General features: G+C 40.2%; 1 protein-coding gene and 3 long non-coding RNA genes across 7 annotated transcripts in view; 2 read left to right on the top strand and 2 right to left on the bottom strand.

The window, feature by feature from the left end:
• LOC147571548 (leucine-rich repeat-containing protein 37A2-like) overlaps nt 1-17,532 on the bottom strand; it is a 33,224-nt gene that overhangs the window by 10,905 nt on the left and 4,787 nt on the right. For 2 of the 4 annotated variants that reach the window (XM_086696285.1, XM_086696286.1), the window contains 2 exons: nt 7,111-7,182; nt 6,473-6,548 (listed from right to left, as the gene is read on the bottom strand). In XM_086696285.1, coding sequence (XP_086552411.1) covers nt 6,473-6,548; nt 7,111-7,182 — 148 coding nt within the window. Of the gene's footprint in view, nt 1-6,472; nt 6,549-7,110; nt 7,183-17,274; nt 17,350-17,532 lie in introns of those variants that run through there. The other 2 variants (XM_086696287.1, XM_086696284.1) reach the window with 2 other exon arrangements.
• LOC147571551 (uncharacterized) lies at nt 9,389-10,582 on the bottom strand. The gene is made up of 2 exons (XR_015247301.1): nt 10,279-10,582; nt 9,389-9,652 (listed from the first exon to the last, which is right to left on the bottom strand). It is a non-coding gene; the product is annotated as an uncharacterized LOC147571551 (long non-coding RNA).
• LOC147571550 (uncharacterized) lies at nt 12,312-14,191 on the top strand. The gene is made up of 2 exons (XR_015247316.1): nt 12,312-12,501; nt 12,787-14,191. It is a non-coding gene; the product is annotated as an uncharacterized LOC147571550 (long non-coding RNA).
• Nucleotides 15,665-17,412, top strand: LOC147571549 (uncharacterized). Its single transcript, XR_015247318.1, has 2 exons — nt 15,665-16,581; nt 17,277-17,412. It is a non-coding gene; the product is annotated as an uncharacterized LOC147571549 (long non-coding RNA).

Genomic DNA, 17,532 nt, shown 5'->3' with positions numbered 1-17,532 from the left:
AGTCCAGGACCAGATGGCTTCCCAGGGGAGTTCTACCAGACGTTTAAAGCAGAGATAATACCTATCCTTCTCAAGCTATTCCAAAAAATAGAAGGGGAAGGAAAACTTCCAGACTCATTCTATGAAGCCAGTATTACTTTGATTCCTAAACCAGACAGAGACCCAGTAAAAAAAGAGAACTACAGGCCAATATCCCTGATGAATATGGATGCAAAAATTCTCAATAAGATACTGGCAAATCGAATTCAACGGCATATAAAAAGAATTATTCACCATGACCAAGTGGGATTCATTCCTGGGGTGCAGGGCTGGTTCAACACTCGCAAATCAATCAACGTGATACATCACATTAACAAAAAAAAAAAAAGAGAAGAACCATATGATCCTGTCAATCGATGCAGAAAAGGCCTTTGACAAAATCCAGCACCCTTTTTTAATAAAAACCCTTGAGACAGTCGGGATGGAAGGAACATACTTAAAGATCATAAAAGCCATTTATGAAAAGCCCACAGCTAACATCATCCTCAACGGGGAAAAACTAGAGCTTTTTCCCTGAGATCAGGAACACGACAGGGATGCCCACTCTCACCGCTGTTGTTTAACATAGTGCTGGAAGTTCTAGCATCAGCAATCAGACAACAAAAGGAAATCAAAGGCATCAAAATTGGCAAAGATGAAGTCAAGCTTTCGCTTTTTGCAGATGACATGATATTATACATGGAAAATCCGATAGACTCCACCAAAGTCTGCTAGAACTGATACATGAATTCAGCAAAGTTGCAGGATACAAAATCAATGTACAGAAATCAGTTGCATTCTTATACACTAACAATGAAGCAACAGAGAGACAAATAAAGAAACTGATCCCATTCACAATTGCAGCAAGAAGCATAAAATACCTAGGAATAAATCTAACCAAAGATGTAAAAGATCTGCATGCTGAAAACTATAGGAAACTTATGAAGGTAATTGAAGATTTAAAGAAATGGAAAGACATTCCCTGCTCATGGATTGGAAGAATAAATATTGTCAAAATGTCCATACTACCCAAAGCTATCTACACATTCAATGCAATCCCAATCAAAATTGCACCAGCATTCTTCTCGAAACTAGAACAAGCAATCCTAAAATTCATATGGAACCACAAAAGGCCCCGAATAGCCAAAGTAATTTTGAAGAAGAAGACCAAAGCAGGAGGCACCACAATCCCAGACTTTAGCCTCTACTACAAAGCTGTCATCATCAAGACAGCATGGTATTGGCACAAAAACAGACACATAGACCAATGGAATAGAATAGAAACCCCAGAACTAGACCCACAAACGTATGGCCAACTCATCTTTGACAAAGCAGGAAAGAACATCCAATGGAAAAAAGACAGTCTCTTTAACAAATGGTGCTGGGAGAACTGGACAGCAACATGCAGAAGAATGAAACTAGACCACTTTCTCACACCATTCACAAAAATAAACTTAAAATGGATAAAGGACCTGAATGGGAGACAGGAAACCATCAAAACCTTAGAGGAGAAAGCAGGAAAAGACCTCTCTGACCTCAGCCGTAGCAATCTCTTACTCGACACATCCCCAAAGGCAAGGGAATTAAAAGCAAAAGTGAATTACTGGGACCTTATGAAGATAAAACGCTTCTGCACAGCAAAGGAAACAACCAACAAAACTAAAAGGCAACCAACGGAATGGGAAAAGATATTTGCAAATGACATATCGGACAAAGGGCTAGTATCCAAAATCTATAAAGAGCTCACCAAACTCCACACCCGAAAAGCAAATAACCCAGTGAAGAAATGGGCAGAAAACATGAATAGACACTTCTCTAAAGAAGACATCCGGATGGCCAACAGGCACATGAAAAGATGTTCAACGTCGCTCCTTATCAGGGAAATACAAATCAAAACCACACTCAGATATCACCTCACGCCAGTCAGAGTGGCCAAAATGAACAAATCGGGAGACTGTAGATGCTGGAGAGGATGTGGAGAAACGGGAACCCTCTTGCACTGTTGGTGGGAATGCAAATTGGTGCAGCCGCTCTGGAAAGCAGTGTGGAGGTTCCTCAGAAAATTAAAAATAGACCTACCCTATGACCCAGCAATAGCACTGCTAGGAATTTATCCAAGGGATACAGGAGTACTGATGCATAGGGGCACTTGTACCCCAATGTTTATAGCAGCACTCTCAACAATAGCCAAATGATGGAAAGAGCCTAAATGTCCATCAACTGATGAATGGATAAAGAAATTGTGGTTTATATACACAATGGAATACTACGTGGCAATGAGAAAAAATGAAATATGGCCTTTTGTAGCAACGTGGATGGAACTGGAGAGTGTGATGCTAAGTGAAATAAGCCATACAGAGAAAGACAGATACCATATGATTTCACTCTTATGTGGATCCTGAGAAACTTAACAGAAACCCATGGGGGAGGGGAAGGAAAAAAAAAAAAAAAGAGGTTAGAGTGGGAGAGAGCCAAAGCATAAGAGACTGTTAAAAACTGAGAACAAACTGAGGGTTGATGGGGGGTGGGAGGGAGGGGAGGGTGGGTGATGGGTATTGAGGAGGGCACCTTTTGGGATGAGCACTGGGTGTTGTATGGAAACCAATTTGACAATAAATTTCATATATTAAAAAAATAAATAAATAAAAAATAAAATATAAAACAAGGTAAAAAATAAACAAAAAATAAACAAAAAACCAAATGAATGAATAAACAACAACAAAAAAGAGAAAACACTTGTAAATATGGAGAACAAACTAGGGATATGGACAAAATGAGTGAAAAGGGTTAAGAGGTACAAACTTGCAGTTATAAAATAAATAAGTCACCAGATGAAAAGTACAGCATAGGGAATATCGTCAATAATACTGTAATATACTTATTGTGGTGAGCATTTCATAATGTATATAAAAGATCACTGTGTTGTACACCTGAAACTAATTTAATATTACATGATCTATATATACTTCAATAAAAGAGATAATTGAGGGGCACCCAGGTGGCTCAGTCAGTTAAGCATCTGACTTCAGCTCAGGTCATGATCTCATAGTCTGTGATTTCAGGCCCCACATCAGGCTCTGTGTCTACAGCTCAGAGCCTGGAGCCTGCTTCAGATTCTGTGTCTCCCTCTCTCTCTGCCCCTCCCCCACTTGCACTCTGTCTCTCTCAAAAATAAAAAATAAAAAAAGATAATTGACTATTTAAACAAAAAAAATAATATGGTGTGCTAAAAGTAAAACGTATGAAAACAATAGCACAAAGGTCAGGAGGGGAACAATGGAAGTACACTATTTATTGTAAGGTTCTTATACTATTCATGAAATCATATCATATCATTTGAAGATAGACTGTGATAAGTTAAACATGAACACTACAAACCATTAAACAGCTACTAAAATAACAAAACCTGAGTTGTAACTATTTATCCCCCCACCAAAAAATAATAAAACGTACTAAATCAACCCAAGAGCAGGAAGAAAAAGAAAAAGAAAAGAAACAAAGAACAGATGGGATACATAGAAAGAGTAGACAGTAGCTTTAAATGTAATCCTATAAATAATTACATTAACTATAAATGGTGCAATCACCTAATTAAAAGATAGAGTTGTCATACTGGATAAAAAAGCAAAAGCCAACTATATGCTGTCTATAAGATTCATCTTCAATACAAAGATATAAGTAGGTTAAAAATATGGAAGAAATTATGCTTTGCTAACACTAATCAAACGAAACCTTGAGTGGCTATATTTACTATAGGACAAAGTCAATTTCAAAGCGAAGATATTACCAGGGATAAATGAGGTTATTCCATTGTGATAGAAATGTCAACTAATAGAAAAGACATAACTTAAAAATTTATGTATCTGATAATAGAACTTCCAAATATATTAAGGAGAATAGGAAAGAGAGACACAAAAGTACACAATTATAGTTGGAGATTTCAATATCCCTCTCTCAATAATTGACAGAAAAAATATATAGAAAATGAGTAATGATACATCAGACTTGAAAAATACTACCAACCTACTTGACCTAGTTGACATTTATAGAATACTCCACACCAAATCAGCAGACTACATATTTTTTTTCAAGTGGGCACATAATATTTATCAAAATAGACCATATTCTCATCTATTACCAGAATTCATTGGCTATAAAACAAGCCTCAATAAATTTAAAAGGATTTCAGTCATCCAACATATTGTTCTGTGACCACAATGGAATTAAATAACAAATTAACAGATCTGTAAAATCTCCAAATATTTAGAAACTAACCAACACACTCCTAAGGAACCCTATTGGTCAAATAAGTCAAAATGGATATTAAAAACGATTTTGTACCGACTGAAACTGAAAACACATGTCAACATGTGGGATGTTGCTCATATAGTATTCATCTTCCCCAGTGTCCACTTTTTTTTTTTTTAAGTTTTTTTTTTTTAACGTTTATTTATTATTTTTGGGACAGAGAGAGACAGAGCATGAACGGGGGAGGGGCAGAGAGAGGGAGACACAGAATCGGAAACAGGCTCCAGGCTCCGAGCCATCAGCGCAGAGCCCGACGCGGGGCTCAAACTCACGGACCGCGAGATCGTGACCTGGCTGAAGTCGGACGCTTAACCGACTGCGCCACCCAGGCGCCCCCCCCCCCCCCCCAGTGTCCACTTTGAAGAAACTAGAAAAAGAAAAGGAAATTCATCACTGAGTAAGGAGAGAAAATGGAATGATGAAGATCAAAGCAGAAATTTTTAAAAAGGAAAACAAAAATAGAGAAGTCAGTGTAATGAAAAGGCACTTTTTAGAGAAGATAAGTAAAACTGATAAACTTCTGGCCAGATTTATCAAGAAAAGACAAGAGAAGACACAAATTATCAATATCAAAAATGAGAGGAATGACATCACTACAATTCTACAGATACTAAAAGGATAATAAGGGAACATTATAAAATACTTTATGTCAATAACTTCAAGATGAAATAGATTCCGTGAAAGACATGAACTACTCCAAAAAATAAGTATGTAATTTAAGTAGCACTATTACAAAAATAAAATCTGTAGTTTAACACTTTCTCACAAAGAAAGCTTCAAGCCCACATGGCTTCACTGGTGAATTCTAGCAAACATTTAAGGAAAACATAATGCCAATTCTGCACAAACTGTACTAGAGAATTGAAGAGAGGGGACTACTTCCCAACTCAATTTTAAGGCCAACATTCACCTTATGAAAAATAGATCAAGACATTAGAAGAAAGGATAGATAGAAGATCTCATATACTGCAGGCTGGAATGCAAAATGGTACATCCACTTTAGAAAACAGGTAAGCAGTTTCTTAAACAGTTAAATATACACTTAGCATATGATGTAGCAATCCTGCCATTAGGTATTTTACCCCCTCCCCCCCTCCCCCAATGAAAACATACGCTCATACGAAGACCTGCATGTAAGTGTTTTAAGCAACTTTATTCATAAAGGCCAAAAAGCTAGAAACAACTCAAATGCCCATTAACTGATGAACGCATAAACAAACTGGTATATCCTCACAACTGCAATACTACTCGGCAATAAAAAGGAAATGAACTACTGACATGTGCAAACACATGGATGAGTCTCTGGGGTGCCTGGGTGGCTCAGTCAGATAAGTGACCGACTTTGGCTCAGGCCGTGATCTCATGTTCCGCAGGTTCATGCCCTGTATTGGGCTCTGCGCTGACAGAGCCTGGAGCCTGCTTCGGGTTCTGTGTGTGTCTGTCTCTCTCTCTCTCTCTCTCTCTCTCTCTCTCTCCCCCTCTCCTGCTTATGCTCTCTGTTTCTCAAAAATAAATAAACGTTAAAAAAGTTAAAAAAAACACATGGATGAATCTCAAAAGGATTATGCTGAAAGGAACCAATCACAGAAGACTGCATACTGTATGATTTCATTTATTTATTTTTTTTAATGTTCATTTATTTTTGAGAGAGAGAGAGAGATGGAGGGCAAATGGGGAAGGGGTAGAGAGACAGGGAGACACAGAATCCGAAGCAGGCTCCAGGCTCTGAGCTGTCAGGACAGAGTCCGATGCAGGGCTTGAACTCACGAACCGCGAGATCATGACCTGAGCTGAAGTCGGACGCTTAACTGCCCGAGCCACCCAGGTGCCCCTTGTATGATTTCATTTATAAGACACTGTGGAGAAGGCAAAACTATAGGGACAAAAATTAGGTTGGTGGTTGCCAGGGCTGGTGGTGACAAAAGGGGATTGGCTGCAAAGGCACATAGGGGCCTTTTGGGGTGACAGAAATGGTCTACGTCTCAAATGTGGTGGTGCTTACATAACTACACGTTTGTCAAAACTCATCAAACTGTACGCTTAAAAAGAGTAAATTTTATACCTCAATAAATCTGACTTAAGAAGACAATAAAACAAATCTAAATCAACAACTAAGTGAAAATACACATAAGAAAAATCAACTTACAGTGTTTCCAAATTCAAGGGTCATCATGAGGATGCTCTCAACTGTTGTAAGTGACACCTGTGTTGATCCCATGTCTCTGAAGGAGAAAGCCCAAACATGCGTGATTTGAACCCAAGGATAAAAATTCTGTACCTAAAAAGATACTTAACAACATGTGGTTACTTCAATTCTGGCTTCTTTGTCAAGTCAGCTCAAGAGTTTTCTTGCTATGGACAATAATTTCAGAAAACTCCCAATGAAGACATTTTATGTGCATCATCAAATTAATCACCTTGGTGCTCAACAGTACAATCCTTTTTACTCTTATCCTCATTTTCATTCTCAATTGCATCCACCTCTCTTGATTAGTCTTTTTTTCTTTTAATATACACCTTACTCCACTTTCCACTTTGAGATAAATGGTATTTCTACCTACATCTGCAAGTCCCATGTCTCTTATGTGTTCTTCAATACTATTCTTTCCTCTGCAGGCTATCTTGCCCATATACGTTTTTTCTTTGCTAATAATGCTTATTTCAATAACCGAGTTAAAACTTAAATTAGGACTTTTTCCCAAAACGCAAAATACTTAATCTTTTGATGACAACAAAAAAGATCAGAAATCATCTCATGAGCCATGAGATTGTTGCAATACTTACAAATATTTTAATGCTGGCAACTTAAAAAGATAGGAATCTTCAACAGCTGACAGAGGGTTACGACTGATAATTCTGAAAAATGCAATGGAATTAAAATGATCTGCATTTCCAGTAATGACTACCACGAACGTTTATGTTCATTTTGGGGGTATGGAACTGGAAGGTTAAAACTAATCATTTTCTGCCTTTGCCTATAAATCACCCTTACATTCTGTAAAGCACTCTTCCTTTGGGAACTACCCAGCTCTCTGGACGATAAAGTGGAGAACAGAAAGAGAAAAAAAAATTTTTTTTTTTTTTTTTTTTTTTTTTAACGTGGACAGCAAAGCCAAGATATGCCAAAGAACTTTTTGGGCTGAAAACCCTAGAAGTGACTATGCTGGTAGGAAGCCCAGGCTCTGTAGGAAATACTGTTTCTAGTGTCCTCTATAATTCTAGGTGCTTTTCCTTTATCTCTAGAAATGTAAAAAATTCCACAGTTTAAAACACCCGGTTAAAGACAAAAATAGGACCAATTCCTCAGTTTGGGGGCCAAAGACAAAGGGATTAATCTAAGAGGAAATGGTGAAAGCTATACCCCCACCATGTGTATTCTCCTATGACAGCCTTTGTTAGGTGGCATATGATCCCGTTTCCTTATCCATCTCCTGGACTGCCAGCTCCCTGAGGGCAGGGACCATACTCTATTGTCATTTTTGTCCCTGTGCCTGACAGAGTGCTTGTTATTTACTAGTTACTTAGTGAAGGCTTGTTGAATAAATAACATTTTGTCACTGCTTGACACAAGTTTTTATTCCAAAATGCTGAGTAGATTTTCTTCTCAGTTCTTTACAGCAAAAATAAAGTGAAGGAAACAGGAAGAAAGAAAAGAAAATCTGCCTTTAGGTTGACTCTGCTCAAGAATCATCACTGTACTTTTGCAAAATTATAAGGATAATCATCACAACCAATACTATTGAGCTATGGGGCATCTGTGATCAGCATTTCACATTTAAACCTCACAATAACCTTATGTGATAGATACATCATTACCCCATTTTACAAGTGAGGAAACTGAAGTACAGAGAGGTTGTATAATTTGTCCCAGTTTGTCCAGCCAGTCAAGAAGCAGAGATGGAATCTGAACTCAGTTCTGACTCCAAAGCCTGTATTTAAATTGTATGGAAAAAAGGGGGTTTAAAATAGCCGTTACCTTAAACTTAACTTTGAGAGCATTAAATATAGAAACACTTTGCTGAACTTCATCTCTCCATCTGGGAGAGCTTCTCTAAGAATTACATTTTCTATTTTTATTCCTTTCCTCTAATCATCTCCCATGATTAAGTATTTAATTAGCCTGTGATCATTGAGACTTTACAGATTTCATTTCTTATTTTTTTATTCTATTTTTTGAGAGAGAGAGTACAAGAGTATGAGTGAAGGGAGGCAGAGGAAGAGAGAGAGAGAGAATCCCAAGCAGGCTCCATGCCCCGTGCAGAGCCTGACATGGGGCTTGATCCCATGACCGCAAGATCATGACCTGAGCCGAAATCAAGAGTCAGGCAGTTAACTGAGCCACCCAGGTGCCCTGAGACTTTAGAGATTTTAAAGCCCTGTTACAGGTGAATCAGTGAAAATGAGAGAGGAAGGACGTCTGAAAATTCATCCTTCCGTAAAAGCAACAACAACAACAACTAGCAAAAATGGTCAAAATCAACTTTCTCAGAACTTTGGAAATTTTAACCAATGGGCTTGCAGCAACCCGGAGAGCATGTATTAAAGAAAAAATTACTAATTTCTATAAGAACAGTGAGCTCTGTTGTTTTAACTTGTCCTCAACCTCTGCTCTCCATCCTGATGAGAACCTTAAAAATTGCCCACATCCCAGGGGAACAAAATGGAGCTGAAGTTCCTTAAAGCCTCATTCCCAAAGAACAAACTGTCATTGTTTTACCTGTCTAGTGGGGTCCCTAAAAAACTTCACTTGAAAGCCTTGCCCTTGACCTCACTGAGAACTGCACAGTGCTAAAATAGCCTCTTCCCAAGGGGCCTTTTTTGAAAACAATTATAGATAAATGTTTTAATCTGGCAGCTATGTGAGGCAATTGATCACAAGACAAAAAATAGCCTAAACAAAAAGCCTAAAAGGGAAAAGCTGAGAAATGAGATGTCCATAGGGACTTTGAAATGCTCCAACATCTTCCTGGGTAACTAGAAGACCACAAGACATATTCCTGGGAATGTAGAAAAAAAACCTTAGCACTAATAAATGAGTTCAGCAAGGTTACAGGACACAAGATCGATATGTAAAAATTAGCTTTATTTCTATACATCAGCAATGACTATTCCAAAAATGAAATTAAGAAAACAATTCCATGTATAACAGTACTCAAAAGAATAAAATACTTAGGAAAACATTTAACCAAAGAAGTGCAAGAATCACACTAAAAACCACAAAACGTTGTTGAAAGAAATTAAAGAAGATTGAAATAAACGTAAAGATATGCCATGTTCACGGATCAGAAGAAAATATTGTTAAAATGGCACTATACCCCAGATTGAACTGTGGTTTCAGTATAATCCCTATCAAAACCCCAACTGACTTCTTTCCAAATATTGGCAAGCTAATTCTAAAATCTGTATGTCAATTCAAGGGACCGAGAATAGCCCAAAATGATCTTTAAAAAAAAAAAAAAAAAAGTTTATCTATTCATTTTGAGAGACAGCGAGCATACACACCCGTGCAGAAGAGCAAACATGAGCGAGTGTGAGTGGGGAAAAGTGTGAGCAGGGGAGGGGCAGAGGGAGAAGGAGAGGGAGCATCCCAAGCAGGCTCCATGCTGTCAGTGCAGATGGCAACACGGGGTTCCATCTCACAAACTGTGAGGTCATGACCTGAGCTGAAATCAAGAGCCGGCCACTTAACCAACTGAGCTACCCAGGGGCTCCAAAACGATTTTGACAAAGAACAACCAAATGGGGAGACTCACACGCCCTGGTTTCAAAACCTACTTCAAAACTACAGTAATCACGGTGTGGTACTGGCATAAGAACAGACATGTAAGCTGATGGAACAGAACTGACAGTCCAGGAATAAATCCTCACATTTATGGCCCACTGATTTTCAACAAGGGTGCCAACACCATTCAATGTGGGAAGACTAGTGTTTTCAAATGATGCTGGGACAACCGTATATCCCCATACAAAATAATGGAGTTGGATTCCTACACTTCACACCATATATAAATATTAACTCAAAATGAGTCAAAGACCTAAATGGAAGAGCTCAAGCTATAAAACTCTCAGGAGAGAAATCTTTATGACCTTGGATTTAGGCAACAGTTTCTTAGACATGACACAAAAAGCACAACAAACCAAAGGAAAAATAGGTAAGCTGGACTTTATTTAAAAATAAAAAAACAACCCAAAACTATCATATGTCTGATACAAGTCTAGTATCCAGAATATCCAGAATATATAAAGAACTCTTAAAACTCAGAAAAAGACAAATAATCAAATGTTTAAATGGGTAAAGGATTTGAAGAGACATTTCGCCAAAGAAAATACATGAATGGCCAATAAGCACATGAAAAGATGCTCAATGTCTTAGGTCATTAGGGAAATAGAAATCAAAGCTACAATGAGATACTACTCTACACTCACTAAGATGGCTATGATCGAACAGAGAGACAATGATAAGTGGTAGCAAGATTTGGGGAAACCAGAATCTTCATACATTGGTGGGAATGTAAGATGGTGTAGTCACTGTGGAAAACAGTTTGGCAGTTCCTCAAAAGGGTTAAATATAGAGTTACTACATGACCCAGCAATTCCACTCTTAGGTACGTACCCAAGAGAATTAAAAACATATGACCACACAAAAACTTGTACATGAATACTCATAGCAGCATTATTCATAAGAGCCAAAAAGTCAAAATAATCCAAATGTCCAATAACTCACGAATGGATGAACAAAATGTGATTGGAGCACCTGGGTGGCTCAGTCGGTTAAGCATCTGACTTTGGCTCAGGTCGTCATCTCACAGTTCATGAGTTCGAGCTCTACATCAGGCTCTGTGGTTTTGGATCCTCTGTCCCCCTCTCCCTCTGCCCCTTCCCCGCTTGTGTGTGCGCTCTCTTTCAAAAATAAATAAACATTGAAAAAAGAATGAAGTACTGAAACATGCTACAACCGGATAAATCTTGAAGCCAACAAGCTATGTGAAAGAAACTAGACACACATTTCGATGAAATGTCCAGAATAGGCAAATCCATAGGGGCAGAAGGTAAATTAGTTGTTGCCAGGGGCCTGGGGGGAGGGGAGAATGGGGAGTAAAGGCTGATGGGTATGGTATTTCTTTTGAGGGGGGTGATGACAATGTTCTGGAATTAGCAGTGATTACTGTCTATCAAAGTATACCATTGCACTATATACTTTATAACGTTGCATATTCTATTATGCGGACTATATCTCAATTTGAAAAAAAAAAAAAAAAAAGAACCACGTTGTGATAAATAGAGAACCAGTTGCCAGAAGATAAACATGTTAGTAGGTGGAGAAAAGGGGAGCGAAGATTCAAACTCTTCCACAACGGAGGTCAGAGGGAGTTAGCGGTGCGGCTGGGAGCCATGCGTTTTTGTTCCTGCCTTGGAAACTCCCCTATTCTTCCTATTCCAGCCCATTCTTCTACGTTTTTTCAGGCCCATTAACATGTCGGGTTTGTGTAACACTAGTTAATATCCAGTCAGACAATGTTATGAAGAGAAAGAACGTGAGTGTCACATGTCTGGTTAAACACAGTTCCTCAACCTTGAGGCTCTGAATGTCCTTTGGCTTTGAAACAATAACAATGGCATTCATACCTACAAGCTTACTGGTGGGCTCTGTGCAAGTAAGCTCTTCCACGTGTGTGTCTTCCCCTGCCCACTGCTCCCCCCCCCCCCCCCCACCCCGCGCCCACCCCCGGCTCCCTATTAAGAAAGACTATGAAGAGTTATGCAGCCAAAACAATTTAGTAGTTCGTTATCCTTCCCCCCAACTATCTCAGTGCTCTACCCCCACTGTCCCCCCCTCTTTCCTGGTAGCTCACCCATGGCCTTATACCCATCGGCTCAGTGCTTCCTCTTACCCAGGCAGCCCTCCTGCTGAGATGAATGCCCCGTGTTTATCTGTAGTGAAAGCAAAATACAGGCCACTCCAAATTATCCTATTTCCTCCTGTCTTTAGTGCCGCCTTTTCTTCATGGAGCTATTGTGCCTGAGCCAAGGGGAGAATGAGAACTGACCCGACAGGTTACCTCTGCTGGACCGACAGCAATTGTTTTTCCACAGACTGCGATACGAACGAACGGTGGACATTGCACTAGAGATCATCTCCATTTCCGTTCAATTCCCTCATCTTACAGATAAAAGGTGTGCTGACTCAGTCTATTGGCTTTTGGATATTCGTGGGCTTATCTTTATGGGAGTCAAACATAACAACAGTTATCCTCAAAGACTGTCTCATAATCAAAGTTGAAGAAATACTGTTCTAGGTATTCTTTTGTTTTTTAAAAAACTATCTTATTTGAAGAGGAAAACTCAAGTATTTTTGCAAAAGCTTTCTGTTGCAGAGCAACGGGACAGACTAAAGGTAGCTCACAAAATAAGGGAACATTTCTTACGTGTTATTTTTTTTTTCTCCAAATTCTTCTACAGAGGTCCAGACAGATGGGCTACGTTTCCTTTCTATTAACTGAGGAGACAGAGAAGACTTGAGGACTGAAGCTTGTCACCACTGTCCTGAATGTACTGAAATCCTAACAGCTTTAGCTGAAAAAATGTCCAAAGCAGGCAGTGAAAATAAATTTCAAATAGGACAAACTCCAAACTCTCTACGCTGGAATCCCAAGGCATGGAGGGAAAACTGGCTCGTTGGAGGAAAGCAGTTGAAGAGATAAGTGGAGTGATCTAGACCCTATTCCAGTCTGTTTGAAGTACCTGGGGATAGAATAACCCCTTTCCTTTATTCATCTACATAGGTCCATGAGCCATGAGAACGTGACTCCCCATGGGAAGCTCCTCAATGCAAGACATCTAAGGGCATCACGTAAATCCTTTCTCAGGGGTTGGGCGGGGGGAGGGGCGAAGCCTAAAGAATCTGAAATGGTGAGCCTATGTTTTAATTAAAGTTCTGAGAATAGCCTTGAAGAGGAGTTTCTGGCAGTGAGGACCAGCCCAAGAAGCAAGGGCCCTGGAATCAGGCAGACCTAGGTCTGAATTCTGGCTGTCACTTCCTGGTGAAGGGACTTAAGTAACGAACATCTCCGAGTCCTTTTAGCAGCATTTACCTCATAAGGCAACTTGAGGATTAAAGGAAAGAGCATGTGCAAAGCACCTAGCATAAGGCTGGGCACAGAGTGGGTGCCTAGCAGTGACGATGTGATAGTTGCACCAGGCGGTGAGCAGGAAGCCTGGGGATGCCCATAGGTGGCATGGCCAGGAACTCCAGAAGCATAGGGAAAAGGAGCTCCCTGCTCGAAAGGTCCTATTCCAGTGAGAAGCTGACTCCAAGGGACGACGCCCAAAAGGCCAGTTGTCATTCAGGTCCTACCTAGTGCCAGGGAATGCGGAATTGTATTACTCGCGAAGCTTCTGAAGTGGTTCTGTCACTTATTGACAGTGTGAACCTAGGCAAGTCACCCGATGTCTCTGAGTTTCAAGTTCCTCATCCCCAAAATGAGGATAATACTACCTGTGTCACAAGAGTTGCTGGAAAAACGAAAATGAAGTGCCGTGTGAGGGGCCACGTCCGGAGCACTTCCCACGTGCCAGGCTCTATTCTAAGAGTTTAAGACACATTGTCTTACTTGCAGCACAAGCGAAAGGTCTTAGCATAGTGCCGGAGCGCAGTAAATACCTAATAGAGGTCGGTATTAAAGAAATGATATGGGGCGGAGGAGCAACTACCATGCTTCCCAGAGAAAGAAGATGCCTTGGTATATACGTGGGAAGACTCAGATGCAGCTGGGAGAAGAAAAGTAATAGTTGGGTATGACTATGGCAAAGCTTTTGAACTACCACACACGGAAAATAATAAAAGTTACCCTAAATCACCCCAAAAGGACAGCCCTGAGTTGTTATCTTCATCCTTAACGTTTATGCCTTTCTGAATCTGAGAAGAAGCTGCCAGGATTTCCAGTACATACCAAAAAGCGATGACAATATCCTGAAGTGTGTCAACTTTTGTGGGCACACAGCTGTCTAAAAGGAAGCAGATGCCGGTTGACTGGGGGAGCGTTAGGGCGTGTCTGTGACTGGGGCTCGAGTTTGCCTTCAGAGGGTGGCCACACCTACCTCAATGATATTCTCAACAATAATTCAACAGGGGCAAGGCTTAGATTTTCCTTATTCTCCCTTAGAGCTTATGTTCTTGGCACAATACGGATGCGCCACAGACGAGCCAGCATGTGAATGTGCTCTATCCCGATAAGGTACAGCCTTTCTACATCGTAGAGTCCTTCAGCTTCTAAAATCATGGAGCTCGTACTGTTAGAACCAATGAAGTGAATTTTTTAAAATAAGCCACCAGTCTGGACCTGTGTAGGTGAATGAAGGAGAAGCACTTTAAAGTCAGGAAAAAAAAAAAAAACTATACTTAACATTTAGGATTATCAACCACTGTTGGTTTTCCATAATATATTTCATTCCTGATTTCATCTGAAAGAAACAGGATTATTACTACCATTCAAAAAGTGGTACCTTATTAATAAACTCTTGGCATGGCTTTGAGGTGGATTTCAGATTCAAAATAGACTTTACCACACCGCTAACGTGTTCACTCAGTGTTTATCAATAACTTAAGAGGCTTCATTCAAAAAACTTACTGAGATATAATTACCTGAAACCCAGGGGTGAATCAAGGCCTTGTAGGGTCTGAACCTCATCTACTTTGGGAAATCCTGCCTCATCAAAACATGCAAAATTATGCGTACAGGAATTGCGAGGGTCCCTCCCAAGACTTTGGAAGGGGCCTATGTAAGTGAGGAGACCTGAAGTTTAAGCTCCAGTCAGTTCAAGATAAATCCACCTCAGCTGGGGCCCAAAAGGTTTACAAACTTATTTAATGCTGGAGAAAATACTGTTTCAACTTATAAACACCCCAGTAATAAGTCACATAGGTAATAACGTGACTGAATTCACGGGATGGCATCTCCCCTGCGCACGCTCTCTTTCTCTCAGAATAAATAAACGTTAAAAAGAAAAAAGAAAAGAAAAGTTTGGCCCCAAACAAGGAGCCCAACCTCCAATACACACTTACTGTACTGTGATAATGTTTTGGAAGTTAACTGTGAATTCGTTTTAGTAGTACAGCTCTATTCAAACCACATTGAAAGGGCGGGCCTACACCGGCCGACTCCATCTTGTTCTGTGTCCTTCACCTTGACCACACCTCCTCCCCTTGAGTAACCCCCCCCCAACTGCCTAACAGGACTCTTCCCCAGGACCCTTCCCCAGCCAATCAGCTGAGGCCGCAGCCATTACCTCACCAACTGCCACTAGGCACCAGTAAAACCTTTGTCCTTTTGAAACTGGCTCTCTCTCCCGGGTATCTCACAGCTTCGACAGTGCAGGTAGGGGATTGAGCTCGAGCTAGCTCCAATAAAGGCTCTTTTGCTTTTACACCGGACTCGGCTCCCTGGCGGTATTTGGGGATCACGAATTCTGGGCATAACACACATGGCATGAGTATTAATTTATTCTCAATACCAGCTAGCTCTGGTTCTTTAATTACCTTTCTCTGTCATGTAAGATTGATGAGGGAGCATGGGGCAAGTTGAGGGCAAAATACAAATTAGCACATGCCCCCGCCCCAGGTGGGATATGTGTCATTCTGGCTGCTGGAGGACAAAGGAAAGGAAAGAAAACAAATGGTTAACTGATAGAGATCTCAGTCGGGCAAGACAGGGGTTTCCATCAGTTTACAAATATCTTAGTAAATTACAAGAAAAAGGCCATCTTTTTCTCCTTTTTCCAGTATGAAAGATTCTTGGGGACAGTCCCTGTATATTCTTTGTACCCCCGGTACTTAGTACATTGTCGACATAGAGTGCGCGTGGCACGGATTGTTTTTCAATGAATTCATTCATTGTTATCAACGGATTCCACCCTATTTTGTCCTGTATTGCCTACATAACTATGAAATTCAGATTCTTAGAAGAGACTCTTGGTGTTATAAGATGCTTAGTAGAGGTGGTGACTTTTAAGACATTATATTGACACCACTAAAACCTCTTGGTGGAGAAACTCAATGAGCCCGTTCTCTGGCATGCTGGCAAAACAAAAAACTGACCCTCAGTATTCTTTCCCCAAGTTAGGCATCAGCAAATTAATGAGAGAGGAGGCCCCTGCTCTTGGGCACCCGCAGGAACTTACTCCAGCTCCAGACACACCGTAAACACTTTCATCTAACGGAAGATAAGCTGTGAAATCGGATTTCTGAACCACAAGACAGTGAGCCAGTCTTTTCCAGCGTCTGCTTTAGTGGAGGGTCTTCAACCTTGAGTCTCAACATCCCCCTCAGGCCACTGAACATGCCCAGTATGATTTGCTTTTTGACAGAGAAATCACAGAATGTCCCTGCTGAAAGGGAGTCACACACTTCTTAACTGAAGAGTGGTCAGGAAAGAAAGCACATGGAGAGCAGTGCCCTGTGGCAGGTGTTCAGGAGTTCTTGCTGCTTTCCTGATGGCTGAGGAAGCACCCACACCTTTTGCTGCCTGGAGAACTCTGTGCTAAACTTAGTTCTTCGCAGTTCTCTTTTGCACAGGAAACTTGCACGTGAGCCAGAATCAAAGTTAAATTCAGAAGTGGATTTCAAGGACCACGCACACCTTGGGGAAGCATCACTGTCACGAATTCCCATGATAATACTGACTTGGGTGTTACTTGCTTGGGGCCTTCACTGCCCACACAAAGCTGGGTACGAGGGAGGGCAGAGAGTGCCATTTAGGAGTTAAGACAAGTCTCTTGGCCTCTTTGTACCTTAGTTTCCTCATTTGAAAAAAAAAATGGATTTTAAGACCTACTTTCCAGAATTCATACTGGGTTTATTAACACACACCTAACCAATCACTGTATGATATTTTTACATGTAGTTTTTTTTGGTTTTTTTTTTTACATGTATTCATTTTCTGTTTCACTTACAGCTTGTGTAAAAACTGCATTCCATGCCAGGCCTGAAATGTTCCAAAGTTCAGTTTGGTGAGTAAATTGCAACCAAGATTTCTACACACACCAAAAAAAAAAAAAAAAAAAAAAAAAAAAAACCAAAACAAAACAAAACAACAACAAAAAAAAACAAGACACAAACGAAGAAGAAAAACAAGATATTTTCAGAATATTTATCCTTTGGCAGTGATTCTAATTTATAGATAACGAAACATAACCACAATACAATCTCCA

This window comes from Puma concolor, unplaced genomic scaffold, assembly GCF_028749965.1.
Source record: "Puma concolor isolate L17-30 unplaced genomic scaffold, mPumCon1.1.hap2 unalloc_scaffold_22, whole genome shotgun sequence".
Classification (NCBI taxonomy): Eukaryota; Metazoa; Chordata; class Mammalia; order Carnivora; family Felidae; genus Puma; species Puma concolor.
The sequence above is the reverse complement of the archived record's forward strand: the minus strand, read 5'-3'. Positions and strand labels throughout refer to the sequence as shown.